The sequence below is a fragment of the Lepidochelys olivacea genome, assembly GCF_965140295.1.
Source record: "Lepidochelys olivacea isolate rLepOli2 genome assembly, chromosome: 5".
Taxonomy (NCBI): Eukaryota; Metazoa; Chordata; order Testudines; family Cheloniidae; genus Lepidochelys; species Lepidochelys olivacea.
Window position 1 is genome coordinate 12,600,521 of NC_140415.1, and position 18,019 is coordinate 12,618,539.

The window sequence follows — 18,019 nt, forward strand, 5'->3', positions numbered from 1 at the left end:
TAGACACTGTCAGTCGGACACCTTTCACCAGAAGCTGACCCCTATATTTGGGGTCAGGAAGGAATTTTTCCCTGAGTCAGTTTGGCAGAGACTCTGAGAAGTTTTTTCCCTTCCTCTGCAGTCTGGGGCATGGGTCACTTGCAGGTTTAAACTAGAACAAATGGTGGATTCTTTGTAACTTGAAGTCTTTAAACCATGATTTGAGGATTTCAGTCACTCAGCCAGAGGTTAGGGGCCTGTTACAGGACTGGGTGGGCGAGGTTATGTGGCCTGCATTGTGTAGGCGGTCAGACTAGATGCTGATGATTTTCCCTTCTGAACTAAAAGTCATTGAACAACCAAAGAAAAGAAAGAAAAAACATGATCACAAACAAAGAACCTGAAACGCATTAACACTCAGGCATCTTTATACCACTCTGGCCATGTAAAGGGATGGAAAAGTTGGGAGTAAACTAAATTTCCACTGTCAAAGTGGCATAAACGGGCCTTAGTGTAAATGCCATAATGTTCTAGGCAGGAATTCTAGGGGTTTACAGACTCAGATTGAAGGGGAGTAAACCAGATTGAATTTTGAGTTGATTTATATTAAGGTGAATCAACACTCTCATTATTTGCCATTCTTCATGGCTTAGACTCAGAAGTTCATGGGCCTTCTGCTTATTAAATGAAAAGGATTTTACATCTATCCCTCCAGGCCCCCAAACAGCAATTCCAGGCCCCAGGGCCATCCCTAGCAGGGTGCAGGGCCTGGGGCGGAAATGACAAATCCGTCACTTCTGGGACCAACCATGTTGGCCAATCGCGCCGGCCCGCAGGATACCCCAAAGCACGGGGCACAGAGCAGTCACCACCACACGAGCACCTAGGAGCCCTGCGGCCCACCCAGGTGATTTTAAAGGGAATGGGGACACCCGGCTGCCCAGCTGCCATGGTAGCAGCGGCCGGGGCTCCTTGAGCCCTTTTAAATCACCCAGGCCCCTTGGCAGTAGCTGCCCTTTGCCCTCCCCTCCCATCGGCAGGCATGTATCCTTCACTTCTTGCATGTGTCTGCTTTAGTGTTCCGGAGTCACAGGTAAAAATGCTCCCTGGCTTTCTCTGTACAGGGTGTATTTGTGATCCAGGATTCCAGAAGATATTAGGGGGAGTTAGTAAAGCTATGCTGACTCAGTAGATGCGTGATGAAACTCTGGGTATTTTTTCCATTTTTTTTTTCAAATTTGCCGGTTTTATTTAATTAAAAGTCTGAGGAATTATTACAGTATCTAGCACCATGCTCCAGATTCTAGAAGGACACCGAACATACATACTTGGGAGGAAACCCACATTCTGTAGAAGGAGCTATGATATTCTGGGGTGCAATCCAGACCAGTGAGAGGCTGTGTCACCCCTGCCCTGCAAACTCAGGTGCCTCACAATGCTTTGCTGCTCTCGCTCCCAGCTGAGCCCCTCCCAAACAGCCTGCCAGCATGCAGGTTACACCCTGAGTGTCTGTGTATTGCTTCAGCCTGCCAGCCACACATCAGTCACACACTGGCTTTCACCATCCTTGGTTACCACTTGCCGGATGACTCCCAGCACACTCACAGTCCTAGATTTCCCCCCAAAACATGTGTTCTATACTGTCTAGCTATCACCTGGACAGTCCAGACATATTACCTCTGTAGCCCCTCTAAGGGGATCAATATACAACAGTCCGCTACCATAAATGAAGTTACCCAAACAATTCACAACACTGGATTGGTTTTAATTGAAGAATAAAACGCATTTATTTAACTACAAGGAGATAGGTTTTACATAAGGACAAGTATAAAGCACTAAAGTCAGAAATGGTGATGAGAAATAAAGATAAAACACTTCCTAGCACTAAACTTAACAAACAAGACTTGGTTCAAGGTGAGATCTCATACCACATGTTTCCAGTAATATTGGCTAGCATCTGCTCCCAAAGTCCAACATCGGTGTCTTTTCTCTTCTTAGGTCAAAAGGAGAGAGATGTATAGGGAGAGATAACTGGAGATGGTTTTTCCCATCACTTTTATTGGTCAGTCACCCTTTGAGATGCAATTTCCTGGGGCTTCCCTCTAGGTAAAGTTCATTCCCACTCTGAGGTTGGAGTCAAAGAGTATGGAGGTGAAAGGGATTCTATGCTGTTGTTTGCTAAGATGCAAATCTCTTTGTTCTTGCCCCCCTTTCCTTGCCAAAGAATGGTCACTTAACATGGGATTGCCTATCAACTTTGAAGATACCTGAGTAGCGGCATCAGCTTGCCCTTTGTCTTTGAGAAACAGGTTTATCCACTCCCCAGCTTGTCTGGTAAACCTGTTCAAACCTATTTCAGTCATGAGTTCAGCTAATGTTAATAACTTTACATATAATGTTGCTACACACATTTCACTATGATATTATTGACCAGCAAGTTATTCATTTTCAAATGATACCTCACAAGGCATATTTTGTACAGATATTATTACAAAGCTGTATAGGATGTGAATACAGGGGTACGTTCCATCACAGGAGCATGCATTGAAAATTATCTGTGACAATTCTGGTTGTTCCTTAAAATGAAAGAGATTCCAGGCTGTAGGCTATCCATGGTTATGAGCTATAGGGAGGCATTCTGAGGCAAGGATGACTGGTCAGTTGGTGTGGCCTGCATGTTTATAGGGATACTCCTCAAGAACTGGTCTTTTTCCATGCACAAGGAGTGGGACTAGCTTGCAGAAAGAATCGTCCCAGGGAACTGTGTCACAGTTGCTGATGACTAGACCATGGGGTACGTTATCACTGGTTTTGCAGAATATGTCCACTACAGCTGGTTGGAAAATGTTTGTCAGCATATCTTTTCAACAAAAATTGCCCTTTTCATCTAAATAAAAACACTTAGAAAAATGTTTCTGATTTTTGATGAACATTCCCAGAGGGAAAAAAGCTATTTAAAAATGAAGACATTCATTTCTGAACATTCGTGTTTGGGGGATTGTTCCAAAATTTCATTTCAGATTTTATTTAATTTTTCTATTTTTATATTATTTGTACATTACTTCACAACATGTAGCATGCACTAGTACTAATGAAATGTCATAATAGGATATCATATAATAGTTGAAAAAGTCTGTTTTCATTTTATTTTATTTTTAAAATTACTAAGGGCAGCTGCTACTTAGTACTGCCTGAAACACCTTATGCTCTTTTCTAGGGTGAAGTGTCTCCTGTTTGTGATATAATGCCACAGTCTGACACTTTGACTCCTTGCTTTCTAACAAACGGACACTGAAGTAATTGCCATTTTGCCTTGATTATAATAATGTGTCCTTTTCAAACCAATGCCGCAGCTGCTACAATCCATTCCAGTCGGCATTGGTCAGGTGTATGGCTGTGATAATCCCTGGACTGGTGGCATCTTCCTGGTTGCTTTACTCATCTCCTCTCCACTCATTTGCTTGCATGCTGCAATCGGATCAGCAGTGGGGATGCTGGCAGGTACTAACCAATGACCATGACTTACCAAGGTTATTTTTTTCAGAGTAACAGCCGTGTTAGTCTGTATTCGCAAAAAGAAAAGGAGGACTTGTGGCACCTTAGAGACTAACCAATTTATTTGAGCATAATGAAAGCTTATGCTCAAATAAATTGGTTAGTCTCTAAGGTGCCACAAGTCCTCCTTTTCTTTTTTCAAGGTTATTTTTGTAATTTATAACATTTACCAGTACCTTGACTGCAGTTATTACATAGTTCTGTCCAACACTTTGTGGCTTCTGCTTGCATGGGTCTGGACATGGTTTTGATTTGCAGTCAAATCCTTGAACTTGGATCTCAATTTTGGGTTTTATTCAAACCCAATATGGCGAAGGCAAAACTCGGAACAAAAGTGTAGAGTTCTGAAAAAGCTCTGTTCATTGCAAGTTTTTGTGTTCTACCAAGGAGACCTGCTGTAGCTCTATGACTAGTTGTCACTAGTTATGTTATGAAACCAAGACTCATTCACTATGCCCATCTTGGAAAATTTGTACCCATCCAGAGATGGCAGTAAGTTTTGTGTTGTGCTTTGGACCCATAAGTGTTTTGCAGAAGACTCAGGCCATTTTCTTTCCATATTTCATCTGGTTTGGGATGGTTGCTACATTTTGCACAGGTCTAGTATTTAATGCAAATAACTGAGCAGGTTTTCCTACAGGGGAAGGTGAGGAGAGGAAGGGGTGGGAGAAGGGGAATCATAAACAAGAAAGCGAATGGAGGAGTCACAGTGGGAAATGGATTAGTCCAAACAAATGGTGATATGAGCGTCCAAGTTCAAGTTATCAGAGCTGGTAATGTCTCAGGGTGGCCTGGTCTCCGGAGGTTGTGCTTCCCTGTTTGCTGGTGATGCTGAGGCCAGTGAGAAATCTCCAATGAGCTCTTGTAAGGCCAGCCCAGGAAAAGACCCTGAGTTACTGACCTGCTGGTGAAAGCCCACATAGGTGGAGACTGACGGGGTCCCAGCATCCCTGGCAGCTTGGGACCATGGGAGATCAGCTAGGAGATACTGCTTACTTCCCTGCTGCTGCCTTGGCTACTATTGTGCCAGGACTGGTTAATTTTCTTGAGCCAGAACACCCATTGAGCTTAGAAAGAGTTTTTCCTGAGTGAGAACTTTAGGACTGGTCCAAATTCTGGGCTTTATTACATCATCATAAATATGGAATAAGTATAGCCATTGACTTCAGCCTATTTCCTCCATATTAGCAATGGTGTGACTGAGAACACAGTTATATTTTAGTGCAGATGTAATGGGAAAATAATTCTGTGTTGATGCCAAGGAATTTGTGAAGAATAATATCTGATGGCTAAAACTTGGCTATAGCTAGATATCATAAACTGTGTCTTTTGCCTTACAGCGCTGACCATTGCAACACCATTTGACAGGGTCTACTTTGGCTTGGGGAGTTACAACCGTGTGCTTGCTAGCATTGCAATCGGAGGCATGTTCTATGCTCTTACCTGGCAGACACACTTCCTGGCACTTGCCTGTGGTATGTATCCTACAGGATGTGGAAAGCAGAAATCCAAAGCATGCAAAATAACAGTGGGAATTCTGCAGATTTAGTGTCAGTTGTGGCCGTGCTGGCAAAAGCGTGCGCATCCACTGCTCTTGTATAGTCTTCATAGTGCCTTTGTTCTTTTCACAGCATTATTTTGTGCCTATGCTGGAGCAGCCCTTGTTAACATCCTGTCTGTGGTAAGTTTATATGTATTTTGGCTTTGTCATAATATCAGAACACAGAAAATTTTGTATTACAGCAATGACAGTTTTGACAGCAATGGAGTAAGAATTCTGCAGTCCAGTGGGGTTTATTGTATAGATTCTGTCTGGTATATTGTGAGATTATAGATGCTACTGCTGAGAGTAAGAGTTCAGAGAACTTCAAACCACGCTATCCTCTGTGTGTACTTGTGTATATAGTTGAATTCCAACAACCATTTCTGGAATAAGATACAACTTTTTTCTACCCTTCCCTTTTCAGTTGCCCATAACTTTCCCAAATAAACTCCTTTTGGCTGGTATTTTCTTTATTTGTTCCCCATTTTTCCTTGCTGTGTCTCAATCCAATCATTTTTTGTTTAAAGTTTGTTGCAGCCATTTTTGGGGATTGTTAATGTGGAGAAAGAATATCTTTTCTTAAATGGTAAAAATATAAAATGTATGCCCATATAACTCAAAAATAGTTGAAACTAGAACCATCAAACTGTGCTTGTTTTTTAGATCTCACTTGGGGGATCAAAACTAAAGCCAAGTTTGAAGACAATAGGTTTGGTAGCTTTAAATATATGAATGTTTAAAGACAGCAATTTCATATACACATATTAAAATGTACCCATCTGATTTCTTTGTTAACGCATTGTGTCTAGAGTGGTTTAGAGCAGAAAGCCTGTATAAATAGGATGCCTCTGTTACATCCACCTGATTTAAGGATGCATCAGGAAAAGGATGGTTGGACCTGGTGTCCTCATTTTTAGAAGAATGCAGTTGGAGAGTCACAAGAACCCAAGAGTAATCTTGGTCAGATACATTTCTGCACCAATTTAATTTTAGACTTTTAGGGTCCCACTGGAACTTGCTCCCTTTTTTCCCTTGTAACCTTGCCGGCTTTGCATTGCTATCTGTGTTGCCAGCAAGGGGTAGGGATATGAGTGTGTTTGGGGGGAATATCGGGGAGGAGAGATGAGGAATCCCAAAGTGCATCATAATCGTCAAAACTGTTCTTTGAGAAAGTACATTCTTCTCAGGCTTCTGACTTAAAGCTGGCGAGTTAAGCAAAGGGAATAATAAAAATGTGATATAAAATTCTGTCAACACATTCTTTTTCCCCCACCCAGATTGGATTACCAGCCTGCACCTGGCCTTTCTGCTTCTCAGCACTTCTCTTTTTGCTACTAACTACAAATAACTCTGCAACCTACAAGCTGCCACTCTGCAAAGTCACTTATCCAGAAGCCAACCGAGTCTATTACCTGAGAATGAAAAGAAGAGAGCAGAAACCCACTGGTGATTAGCCAATACAAATGGGAGACAATTTGTGATCCCCAATGTAGCTGCACATATTGATCTCAAAAGCACATGAATTAGAAGTTTCAGTACTATCTGTCAAACACACACACATGTCAGCAATTCATGTCTTCAACAACTATGTGTTGTTCTATGAGGGCTGAGTTTATATATATATCATATTTTGGAGGAAATGTTTGTTCATGATCTAAGCTTCATAAAATGCATTCAGGTAACATAATGGGTGTCTTACAGATGTATATGATACTAATTTGAAACAAATTATTATTATTATTAATAATAATAATATTGTAGGAGTTGACTTGTATTTTACATTTGCATGGTAGCACAAGAAGGACCCAAACCAGACTAGGATTTTTGGATGCTGCCATAATATAACAATAATACTGTGAGAAGAACCTTGTAATGATCAGTGGTTAAAATCAAGAAGTAGTATGTTAGTAATGCAACAGAAAGACTGACTGATTTACTCTTTTGGCATCACATAAATCTTGTCTAAGCCCTCAAATCCCATAATTAAATCCATAGTATAAATTGTTAAAATACTTATTGAATTCGTCATCTTTCTCTGTAGTCTGCTGTCTTTTCCTTATTTTACATTGCAATTAAGATATTCATATTTTCCCTCTATCATCAGACTAGGGAAATGACTTACTTATAATTGTGTTGGCCATTAACACCATCTTCTCAATCATACAAACAGAAAAATAACAATCCCCAACGAAAAACACAAAAGTATGTGTCCATCTTACCTATGTTATACCATTCATCCAGCTGGGAGCAGCAGAAGGAAGAATGGGGACTTGGAGGAAGACTGCGACAAATGCAGTTACTGTTATATCTTTTCTCTCCATTGTCCTATCAGGACAACCCCTCTAAAACAGAGGTAATGAACAAATAGCCAAGTCAAAGATTCCCATTGAATTGGTCCCCACCCTATTTATCCAGATGAAGCGCTGGACTTAATGCCAGTTGTGGGACATTCTCTGGGCCTGGCTCTCTGTTGCATTGCCCCTTAGGGTGGTTATTTACATGAGTGCAAAATGAGTGGAGAAGAGAACTGGTCGGGAATTTTTCAACACAACATTTTTTGTCGGAAAAAGCCAATTAATCAGAACCAAAACTTATTGCAGAAAAGGGGTCTGTTTCGATACATTTTTCAACTCAAAAATTTTGAGAAGTAAAGTTCTGAAACTGTCGAAATGTTTTGTTTCAACATTGTAAAGAATTCCAATGTTCTGGTTCAAAGTGACTCTTTATTTCAAAATGCACACTGATCGTAGTAAAAAAAAAATTTTAACAGTCAAAATTAAAATGTTTTGAAATTATGAAAAAATGTTTCACGTGACCAAAAATATTTGGGGGGGGGAGGGATTTTCAGTTAATGAAATTTTGAGATTTCGACTTTTTGTTCTGATTCATGAAGGGACAATTGTCATTATCCTGAAAATGTTCACAGGATAGGAAAACCATTCCCCTCCCAGCTCTTGTCAAGAACTCTACCAAAACAGAACGGCAGCATTTTGCACCTGCTTTGCCTTCTCTTGTCTAAAAAAGCCTTTGTGCCAAGCATAAACATAGACCCAAGCGGGCTTAAGTACTAAAATCAGATCCTACAAGATAAAGCTTCACCTAAAAACTGAAGGAACATAAGGCTTAAGTGAAATGAAGAAGCAGAGAATGAGATGATCTCGTACATCTCCAAACATCCTTGAAGACAAGGCAAAAGAAGAAAAATCCCAGAAGGTTTCTGACAGTGTTAATCAAAACTCTTCTGCCATACTTGGCCAAAGAAGAACTGAGACATAGTGGAGCAGACACAACCTGACATACCTCCCACTGACATGAAATTCCCCCTAGCTGATATCCCCTCGTAATTACTCAAACTGAAAACTTAGCCAGCACACAAGGGTTCACATGGCAATAATTGCACGGGCTCTTTAACGTTTGTAAAAGGTCCAGACTTCTCGTTTATGTCTCACCTGCAAGGCAGAACCTCCACAGCACAGTACTAATACTGAGCTGGTTCAGTACCAACTCAGCTGGCAGAGTGCCACTGTGACGCTGACGGACCTGGTGCCTGCTCTTGCCACGGCTGTAGGCCTCAGCCGAGCACTGACTAAATCACTGCAGGAAACTAGTCTGTTTCACCCCTGTGTTAGTATGGTTCGGATGAGTATTGGACTGGTAACAATGTGTTTAGTGTTTAGACTTTTTGAAATGCTTGTAAGTTGCTGCAGGCATTAATCTCCTTCATAATATCTTTATCATGAGCTATAAGGTAATATTTAAGTTTGGCTTTATAACTGTAAAAAGTTTGCTGTGAAACTGTGAACCCAGTCAGCAGGGATCAACTCCTGTCCATCCAGAGGGCCTATCAAAACTAAATGGGCTATTGTGGGATATCTCAATGCAAATAATATTAATTGCCCCCTCACACCAGGAAGAGGCTACATGCAAAAGGGCTTTTCCCATCTTCTTGAATTCTGGAAGAAGGAAATAAAACCTTAGATTGGCTACAAGAGTTGTCTTTGGTGTGAGAACTAAGGTACAAATTGATGCTGGATAAGTGACTGATCTGTTGGGACTGTGAGCAACCTGAATATTTTGTGATCTTTGGTGCATGGAATCCAACTATCACTAAGTCCCCCTTGCCTGGGTGGCAAAATAGACTGAAATGCCAAGGGGACTGTCTGTGACTCCATGGCCCACAGTATGCCAACATTTTTATGGCTGACTTAGAACAACAATTCCTCAGCTCTCGTCCCTTAACACCCCTACTCTACTTGCGCTACATTGATGACATCTTCATCATCTGGACCCATGGAAAAGAAACCCTTGAGAAATTCCACCACGATTTCAACAATTTCCATCCCACTATCAACCTAAGCCTGGACCAGTCCACACAAGAGATCCACTTCCTGGACACTACAATGCTAATAAGCGATGGTCACATAAACACCACCCTATACTGGAAACCTGCTGACCGCTATACTTACCTACATGCCTCCAGCTTTCATCCAGACCACACCACACGATCCATTGTCTACAGCCAAGCTCTACGATACAACCGCATTTGCTCCAACCTCTCAGACAGAGACAAACACCTACAAGATCTCTGTCAAGCATTCTTACAACTACAATACCACCTGCTGAAGTGAAGAAACAGATTGACAGAGCCAGAAGACTACCCAGAAGTCACCTACTACAGGACAGGCCCAACAAAGAAAGTAACAGAACGCCACTAGCCGTCACCTTCAGCCCCCAATTAAAACCTCTCCCGCGCATCATCAAGGATCTACAACCTATCCTGAAGGACGATCCCTCAATCTCTCAGATCTTGGGAGACAGGCAAGTCCTCACTTACAGAGAACCCCCCAACCTGAAGCAAATACTCACCAGCAACCACACAACAAAAACACTAACCCAGGAACCTATCCTTGCAACAAAGCCTGTTGCCAACTGTATCCACATATCCATTCAAGGGACTTACCATCATAGGACCTAAGCACATCAGCCACACTATCAGAGGCTTGTTCACCTGCACATCTACCAATGTGATATATGCCATCATGTGCCAGCAATGCCCCTTTGCCATGCACATTGGCCTAACCAGACATTCTCTATGCAAAAGAATAAATGGACACAAATCAGACGTCAAGAATTATAAAATTCAAAAACCAGTTGGAGAACACTTCAGCCTCCCTGGACACTCAATTACAGACCTAAAAGTCACAATTATTCAACAAAAAAACTTCAAAACCAGACTCCAACGAGAAACTGCAGAACTGGAATTAATTTGCAAACTGGACACCATTAAATTAGGCTTGAATAAAGACTGGGAGTGGATGAGTCATTACACAAACTAAAAACTATTTCCCCATGCTAATTTTCCCCCTATTGTTACTCACACCTTCTTGTCAACTATTTGAAATGGGCCATCCTGAGTATCACTACAAAAGTTTTTTTTTTCTCCTGCTGATAATAGCCCACCTTAATTGATGAGTCTCGTTAGAGTTGGTATGGCAACACCCATTTTTTCATGTTGTCTGTGTGTGTGTGTGTATATATATCTTCCTACTGTATTTTCCACTGCATGCATCCAGTGAAGTGGGTTTTAGCCCACAAAAGCTTATGCTCAAATAAATTTGTTAGTCTCTAAGGTGCCACAAGTCCTCCTCGTTCTTCATGGTAAAACTGTTGTAGTGCTTTAGGAGTTCACACTTGTTACTGGGCTGGTGAAATCTAATTACAGAACACACAGCCAGCTTGGGGTCTCTGTCCTGCTTCTGGACAGTCTGCCCTGAGGCTGGCACTCCCAGTCGTGAACAACTCCGCACAATGTCCCAGCCACATCCTGCAGAAAACTGAGTTTGCCTTAGAAGTCTCCCTTGTGAAATCCTGACAGCCCTGCCTAGCGGCTGAGCTCTGATGAGATCCTGGGCTAGATAGAGCTGCAAGCAGGGAAGCATTTCTCCAAAAAAGGAAAAAGCATATTTGGTGATTTCATCCCCAGTTCTGCAAAGTTATAAGTAACTTTAAAGAAATGTGTGTCATCTTGTTGAAGTCCATGGAATAATCACCTCTATAACGTGATTTGTGGAGCCAGGGCTTTCAAACTCTTGGCTAAGGGCCTTTTGACCCAAGTATTATCCACATGTTTGTCAGAGACATTCAACTGCCAAAGAGCAGAATGCAGTATTATTGTAGCTGGGTTAGTCGCAGGATATTAGAGAAACTAGGTGGGTGAGTTAATATATTTTATTAGACCAACTTCCATTGGTGAGAGAAGAGCTCTGTGTAAGCCTGAAAGTTGGCCCAATAAAAGATATTACCTCACCCACCTTGTCTCTCTAATATCCTGGGACCAACACAGCTACAACAACACTGCATACAACGTTAGAAAGAGATTGACAAGTAAGAGATGCACCAGAGGTTACATAGAGGTGACAGCAGTCCTCTTTAACAGTCAGGAAAGTTGATGATTTCCAGGATTTGGACATTATTCGAGCACTTAAATTGAGAGATGTATTTATATGTCTATGAAAGCTGTCAGTTTCCAGTGTTTAAACTGAAATCTACAGCACTGGAAAATTATGTAGTAAAGGAGAGCTTTCTAACAGCAGGGTGTTGGGCATCTCCTGAAAGGCTCAGAGTGCTCTCAGCTCAGTGCCTTGCAAGATTCCCTTATGCATGGAGGAAACCAAAAATGACCAGAATTTCTAGGTCTGTACAGTATGACAGGCACATATTTGATAGCAGCACTGAAGAGCACAAACCTCACTTATCAGAGTGGACTCTGTACGAGATTCACTTAATAAACCAGTGGCATCTCCCTCTCTGTGACTCCAACCCAGCAGAACATTAGTGATTCTTTCCAAGACTCCTGTGCCCTGAAGTGTTCTGGGTCGCCATCCAATGGCAGGCTAGCTGGTTCAGTAAGAAGACTGACCTGCCAGGGAAGTTGTATCCATGTAGAATATAGCATGATGGCTACTATCAGCAAAGCCACCTGAGAACTGGAGAATTCAGTCCTGCGGTGAAAGGAGGCCAGTCTCCATAAAGTCAATGGAATTTCACCAAGGCTGGATATGGCCAATGATGTTTGGATTCAGCCTTTTTCGGCAAATTCCCTTGCCTCCAGGTACGTAGTGGGATCCCAATCTAGAACTCAGATACACACACACACACACACATAGACTACACGGTATGCCGATGACACTAAAAGGTTACTCAGAATGAGAAGAGAAACAGAATGTTATCATTTGTCACATACAAAGCTTCCTACCCAGAGCAGTGCAAGAATCACTCATTAAAAGGTGAAAAGAAGAGAGAATAATAAAAGAGCCTACTGAGAAGGAAAGAGGTCTGAGGAAAGCAAATAAGCCTCTTGAGAAGAAAATCCCAGATAATTGCCTTAAAGACAAAGGACACCACCAGAATCGCTAAGAGGAATTACCTGATTAGAGGAGTAGGAGAATTTAATGAACACCTATTTTAGTAGAGCTTGTTTGGCTATGATGAGAGGTAAGTGTATGATCTTCTATAAAGAGCACATCTCTGGGATGACGTGCTGATTAGCAGTCATTAATGTCTTCATATATAAACACATGCTACTATTGCTCCCCCAGGTCTCCCCATGATCGCCCACCACCAACGCAACGCACCTGTCTCCTGAAGAGCCTTGTATCCCAAGGTGCTTTGCCCCAGGTGAAAAATGCAGCTGTGAACATTTAAAATAAAGCACCAGCAAACCAAGAGGGAAGTTAAGAGCTCTAGGCAAAGGAGGAAAGAAACCGGTCTTCAGCTGAGGTTTGAAAGGCGATGGAGAGATGACGTGGGAAAGAGCTACAAGGAGGAAGTTCCAGGTTTCAGAAGCTAAAGAGAAGGTGATTCTTGCCTCAGGAGTTTCTAAGACAGGATGAGCTCATGCTTCCTTCAGGCGTGAACTAATATAGGCTCAGGCCATCCAGGGATGCCAGCACAGAGGGACAACTACAATAGGGAAAGTGATGAAGAAGCTGTTGGGGGTAGAGGGGTGCAAGGCAAGAGTCTGACAAAATGGGCTGGACTAAAGGCCGAACCATAGGTGAAAGGGGGGCGAATCCTTTTGCAGACTGAGGGAAAAGCCAGTCTCAGTCAAACTGGCAGAGGAGTGCATTACAATGGAATTGTGTTCTTCCACCCAGGAGCAGAGAGAAGGGATCATCTCAATTTAGTGCTGCAGACAGAGATGCTTTGAAAATCAAGGGTAGGTTTCCAGCTTAAGTGGCACTTAGGTGCCTGACTTCCACTGAAAGTCTTGTACCCTTGGAAATATACCCCTTGGTTTACACACAGGGGATGCATAACAGCCAGCCCCTGGAGTATGTGTACATGCCTATGGAGTGTAACCCTCCCCTGGGCACGACTCGACCTGCCCCTGAGACACCTGAGGGGCCTCTCTTTTCCCTTGCACTTTGGACACACTTGCACAGCTTGTCATCTCAACAAAGCATCATTGAATTGAACTGGATTGGAATTGTATCTGGCTCTTCCCATTCTCAAAGCACTTGACAAGCATTAACTAGTCAATCCTCATCACACCTCTAGGAGAGAGGGACTCAGACACCCATTCTGCAGAAAATGAGAACTGAGTCAGTGAGGTCAGTGACTTCCCCACAAGGCTAATGAGGGACTGAGTGCAGGAGATGGGACTGAAACTCCACTCCAACCACAAGACCACACCTCTCTTCTGCCTGATTGTTCGTTGCACGTTATTCTTGCTTGCTTCCTCTCATTGCCTCACACTCTAAGGGTTTCCCTACACTTGTACCTTCTGTTCACCTTTTTTAAAATGCCACTTTCTGTAAGAAGTTAATGCAGTTTGATTTAGTTTTCCCTCTGTGCCTTTCCCTCAGCATTAGACAGTCCCAGCAGGCATTTACCTTCTCATGTTGCTTTCTTTTCTTGCCCATCAGATGGCATTATGGTTGAACATTTAATTGCATTGGAAGCCGATGAGTGCCAAGGAGATATCCAGACAAAGCAGAGGAACTTGTTTCAATTCGAACAGCAGTCTACACACTGGCCTGTGCAAAGGAGAAGTAAAGGTTCTGTTCAATCCCTTCCTGTCTTTCCTCTCTCACATGGTCCTGGGCAGCCCTGATAGCAGAGCTTGAGATTTTGCAAGTGTAACCCAGATATTTTCATATTTTTGAGGGGGGTTCATAAAAGGAATTGAGTTTTGCTAGACCTTTTTCCTATCAATTCTGTTAAAACCATACTTCTCTATGCAAGTGGGAGCCTGGGCTGTCTGAACAATGAAAAAATCCATAGTAACCAGGATCACCTTGCATGCCAAGAGGGAATAGCAAATTTGGGTGAGTTATTGAATGCTCAGTTGAAGATATTTTCAAGGGCCAGGTGCTCAGCACCTTCTGAACATATCAAGTTGTTTTGTCACCGTATTGGTCCCAGGATATTAGAGGGGGAAAAGGTAATTAATAATAATATTTACATCACTCACCTTGTGTCTCAGGTTCGGCACCTAAAGCCACTAATTGCTTGAAACTCTTGGTCCTTGGTCCTCATCCAGATGCCTTTCAAATTAGGTGTTTCCAGATTGCTCTGCAAATTCATTTGCCCTGCTACCTTCCTCCTCTTCAGCTTTCTAATGTTCTGTAATGGTCAGGATAACAAAAGTATCCTCATTTTGGGGGTGGGCTTTGTTTACTATTAAAGGTCCCATCACAAACAAGGAGGATTGTTTCAATTTAGACAAAAGAAAAGAGTTTAAACAGGGGACCCGCAGCCTACTCAGCTGTTATTAACTTTGGAGTTCACAGGGGGTCTCTTGCAGCGATACAGATGAAGCGATACAGATGTTGCTGCAGCTGGAATTCCAAAACCACATCCTATTGACAGGGTTGGTCCATAGTAATCTTACCCCTGAGAGATTTTCATACACTGATATGAAAGGGTATAGGTGCAGTGGGGAGGAAGTAGAAGCTTCTCCCATCAAGATGTTCCCACTGGACCTCAAGATTCTCAAGTACCTGTGGCTTTTGTATGAGCTTTTGGAGAGATGAACTCAGATGATTCATCTCTACTAAATTACAGAGACGCACCTAATGCAGAGAGATGTCTGCAACCTGGAAGGAAAATCCCATCTTGATTCTCTCACCTCCTGATATGGCTCCAATGCCATGGATACTCCCATAGCTCAGGTACTTTTATGGGGCTCCTACCCCCATGATAGCACTGAGATCCACTTTCTTCACTTACAGAGGTAATGGGGTAGCTTTTCAGAGGGATGAGGCCTGGCCTCCCTCTTTGGTGGGCAAAATTTGTGCTTCTGAACATAGCACCCTCATTTTGTGCAGCTGAGATGGACTGCAAACATGAACACCTGATTCAGACCCCGAGGCAGAGGCACAAGTATTCAGATTTGTGACCACAATTCAGTTGCAGCTGCAAATTGTGCCCACAATCGAGTGGCAGATGGATAATGCAAACATAAAAATATAGGCTGCCATTTTGAATATGTGGCCTAACATGGGGCATTGAGGAGAGGAGAACTTTAAGAAACCCGTAGCCCCAGTTCCAGCCTCCAAGTCCAGTTAATGTATAAACATGGGAGCTCTTCGGTGCCTAGCTACCACACCCAGACTTGGATGTCAGAAAATATCATGAGAAAGTTGGCCCGGATACCAAGATTATCACCTACTGTTTTGAAATATGCCATTAGATCTTTAATCTTCATCAGCATAGTCCCCCAGACACGGGCAGAAAAGATTTCAGTTTAATGTGAACAGAACCCTTAACTGTGGTGACATCTGTTAATAAATCAGCCATATCAACTATGGAGGCTGAACATACATTCTTTGCACAGCCAGAATGGCTGCTGATATCAGCTCATTTTGTAAGTCCAGAAAGAGTTAGCTGGGAAGCCCTTAAAAATACATATAAGATTTATAGAGCTGGTCAGAAATTGCTAATTATTTTCATGGGAAAAGTTTTTAAAATAATTTCCTTTTTAATTTTCCAACAAAAAATCAATCTTTTGATGCAACCTTTAAACCAACCCCCCTCCCCCGATGTTTTCTGTGTTCAAAACCTGGGGAAAAAAGGGTTTTGCTAAATATTTTCAGTTTTTAAAATCCAAAACTTTTTACTGAAACCAGAGCAAAGCTATTTTTCACTTTTTGGCTCTGATTTTTTCACTGAAAAACTAGAAAGTTTCAACCAAACTGAAAGCTTTCTGAAAGAACGTTGACCAGCTCTAAAGATGTAAATGATCCTAGAGATACCCTCTGCTATTTAGGTGCAAAGGTGATTTAAAAGTTAAAGATCAGTGCTATCCTCCCTGGAAAGAGAAATATTTTACAACAACCATCCTGAAGGAAAGTTATAATTGAAATGCTATTGTGGGATATGCCAGAGGTTTAACAAGCAACAATGCACAGCCATCCTGAGTGACTCAGAAGGTGTACAGCCAATGCACATCCACCATGAGAGGGAGGAATTTGAGGTGCAGTGAGCAAATCTATTTCTTCTGTACCTACAGTTTTTGGAAAAGTTGAACATCCGGATAGACGAAATGAGGATCAGTTTTCCCCTCCACACCACCAACAGGAGAATGAATCAGCTGTAAGTACTGGAGCTATTGCTTTCCCGCTTATTAAATCCAAGTAAAATTAGTGCAGAATTATTGGTGGGGTTTCAGTTTAAAAGATTTAGATTTCATGTAGGCATGAAATCTAAAAAGAAACTGCAAACATTTTTGCTTAAAACAACACTTTTCAATTTCACAAAGCCCTGAGTTACACTGAGCTTTGTTACTCAGTCATTTCAAAGTTTTAACATTGTATTGGTACCTTTTCTTCTGACATTTGTACCCCATTTGGACATCAGTGTCATCCCTCTGCCAAGCAGTAGCAGCTGTCCAGGGACTCAGGGGAGGGATAGCTCAGTGGTTTGAGCATTGGCCTGCTAAACCCAGGGTTGTGAGTTCAATCCTTGAGGAGGCCATTTAGGGATCTGGGGCAAAAATTGGGGATTGGTCCTGCTTTGAGCAGGGGGTTGGACTAGATGACCTCCTGAGGTCCCTTCCAACCCTGATATTCTATGATTCTATGACTTGCAGGCCAGCTTCCCAGTGGAGCAGAAATCAGTGAAGTGGGGCCCGAATATAGTCTAAGGCTACGTCTACACTGTGAGCTAGGGGTGTGATGCCCAGCTCACATAAACATACTTGTGCTAGTGTAAACCAACAGACCCCAGGCATCGGCAGGCAGGATCGAACCGGGGATCTCTGGAGCTGATTGCATGAGCCTCTACAGCGTGAGTGAAAAGCCAGCTGACTCTTAGCTAAGGCTGTAGAGCAAACTCATTAATCTGTCTCTCTAAGTGGTTTCGGTGCCACTAAACGGGACAGAACCCCACCCCCAGGAGTGTGTGGGTTACACTAGCTCAAGTATAAATAATAGTATACCCGTGTACTAGTGTATCATGCACAGCAGCACCATAGCTTAGCCATGCCAAGTACAAACCCGCCTGGACTACACAGGTAAGCTTCCCCTGCTACCGCGGCTACACTACTGCTTACATGCCTGAGGTGGGACTCACACCCCTAGCTCATAGTGTAGACACAGCCAAAGTGTAATATACATACCACTCCTAAAATGAGATGGTCAAACAGCATGCAGGGCAACCCCTTCCTCCAGGAATCTCAGCCCAGCACCAATGTTTGGTCCCCAGCAAGCAACTCCGTCTCAAGGATTGACTCCAGTCACAGAGAGCAAACTCTCTTGTTGCTCATACAGCTCCCCCTCTCCTGAAGATGCCTCTAAACCTAACCTCGCATAACTACCACAGCATGTCTTCCACAACTACTACTTGAAACTACCACAGCATGTCTTCCCATAAGCCAAAACTTGCTCACACGCTAAGAAAAAGAACTTGCACGACTCTATATGTCAGCACCCCCTGATG

At 42.6% G+C, this 18,019-nt stretch overlaps 1 protein-coding gene across 1 annotated transcript in view; it reads left to right on the forward strand.

The window, feature by feature from the left end:
* The window catches only part of LOC311521332 (urea transporter 2-like), a gene marked incomplete at its 5' end in the record, with an annotated part of 197,542 nt that extends 190,815 nt beyond the window's left edge, over nucleotides 1-6,727 (forward strand). Inside the window, 4 exons of the mRNA XM_084629614.1 lie at nucleotides 3,333-3,480; nucleotides 4,875-5,009; nucleotides 5,166-5,215; nucleotides 6,355-6,727. Of these exons, the coding sequence (XP_084485740.1) occupies nucleotides 3,333-3,480; nucleotides 4,875-5,009; nucleotides 5,166-5,215; nucleotides 6,355-6,531 (510 nt within the window). The 3' untranslated portion in view covers nucleotides 6,532-6,727. The remainder of the gene's footprint in view (nucleotides 1-3,332; nucleotides 3,481-4,874; nucleotides 5,010-5,165; nucleotides 5,216-6,354) is intronic.
* Between the last annotated feature and the right edge of the window lie 11,292 nt (nucleotides 6,728-18,019).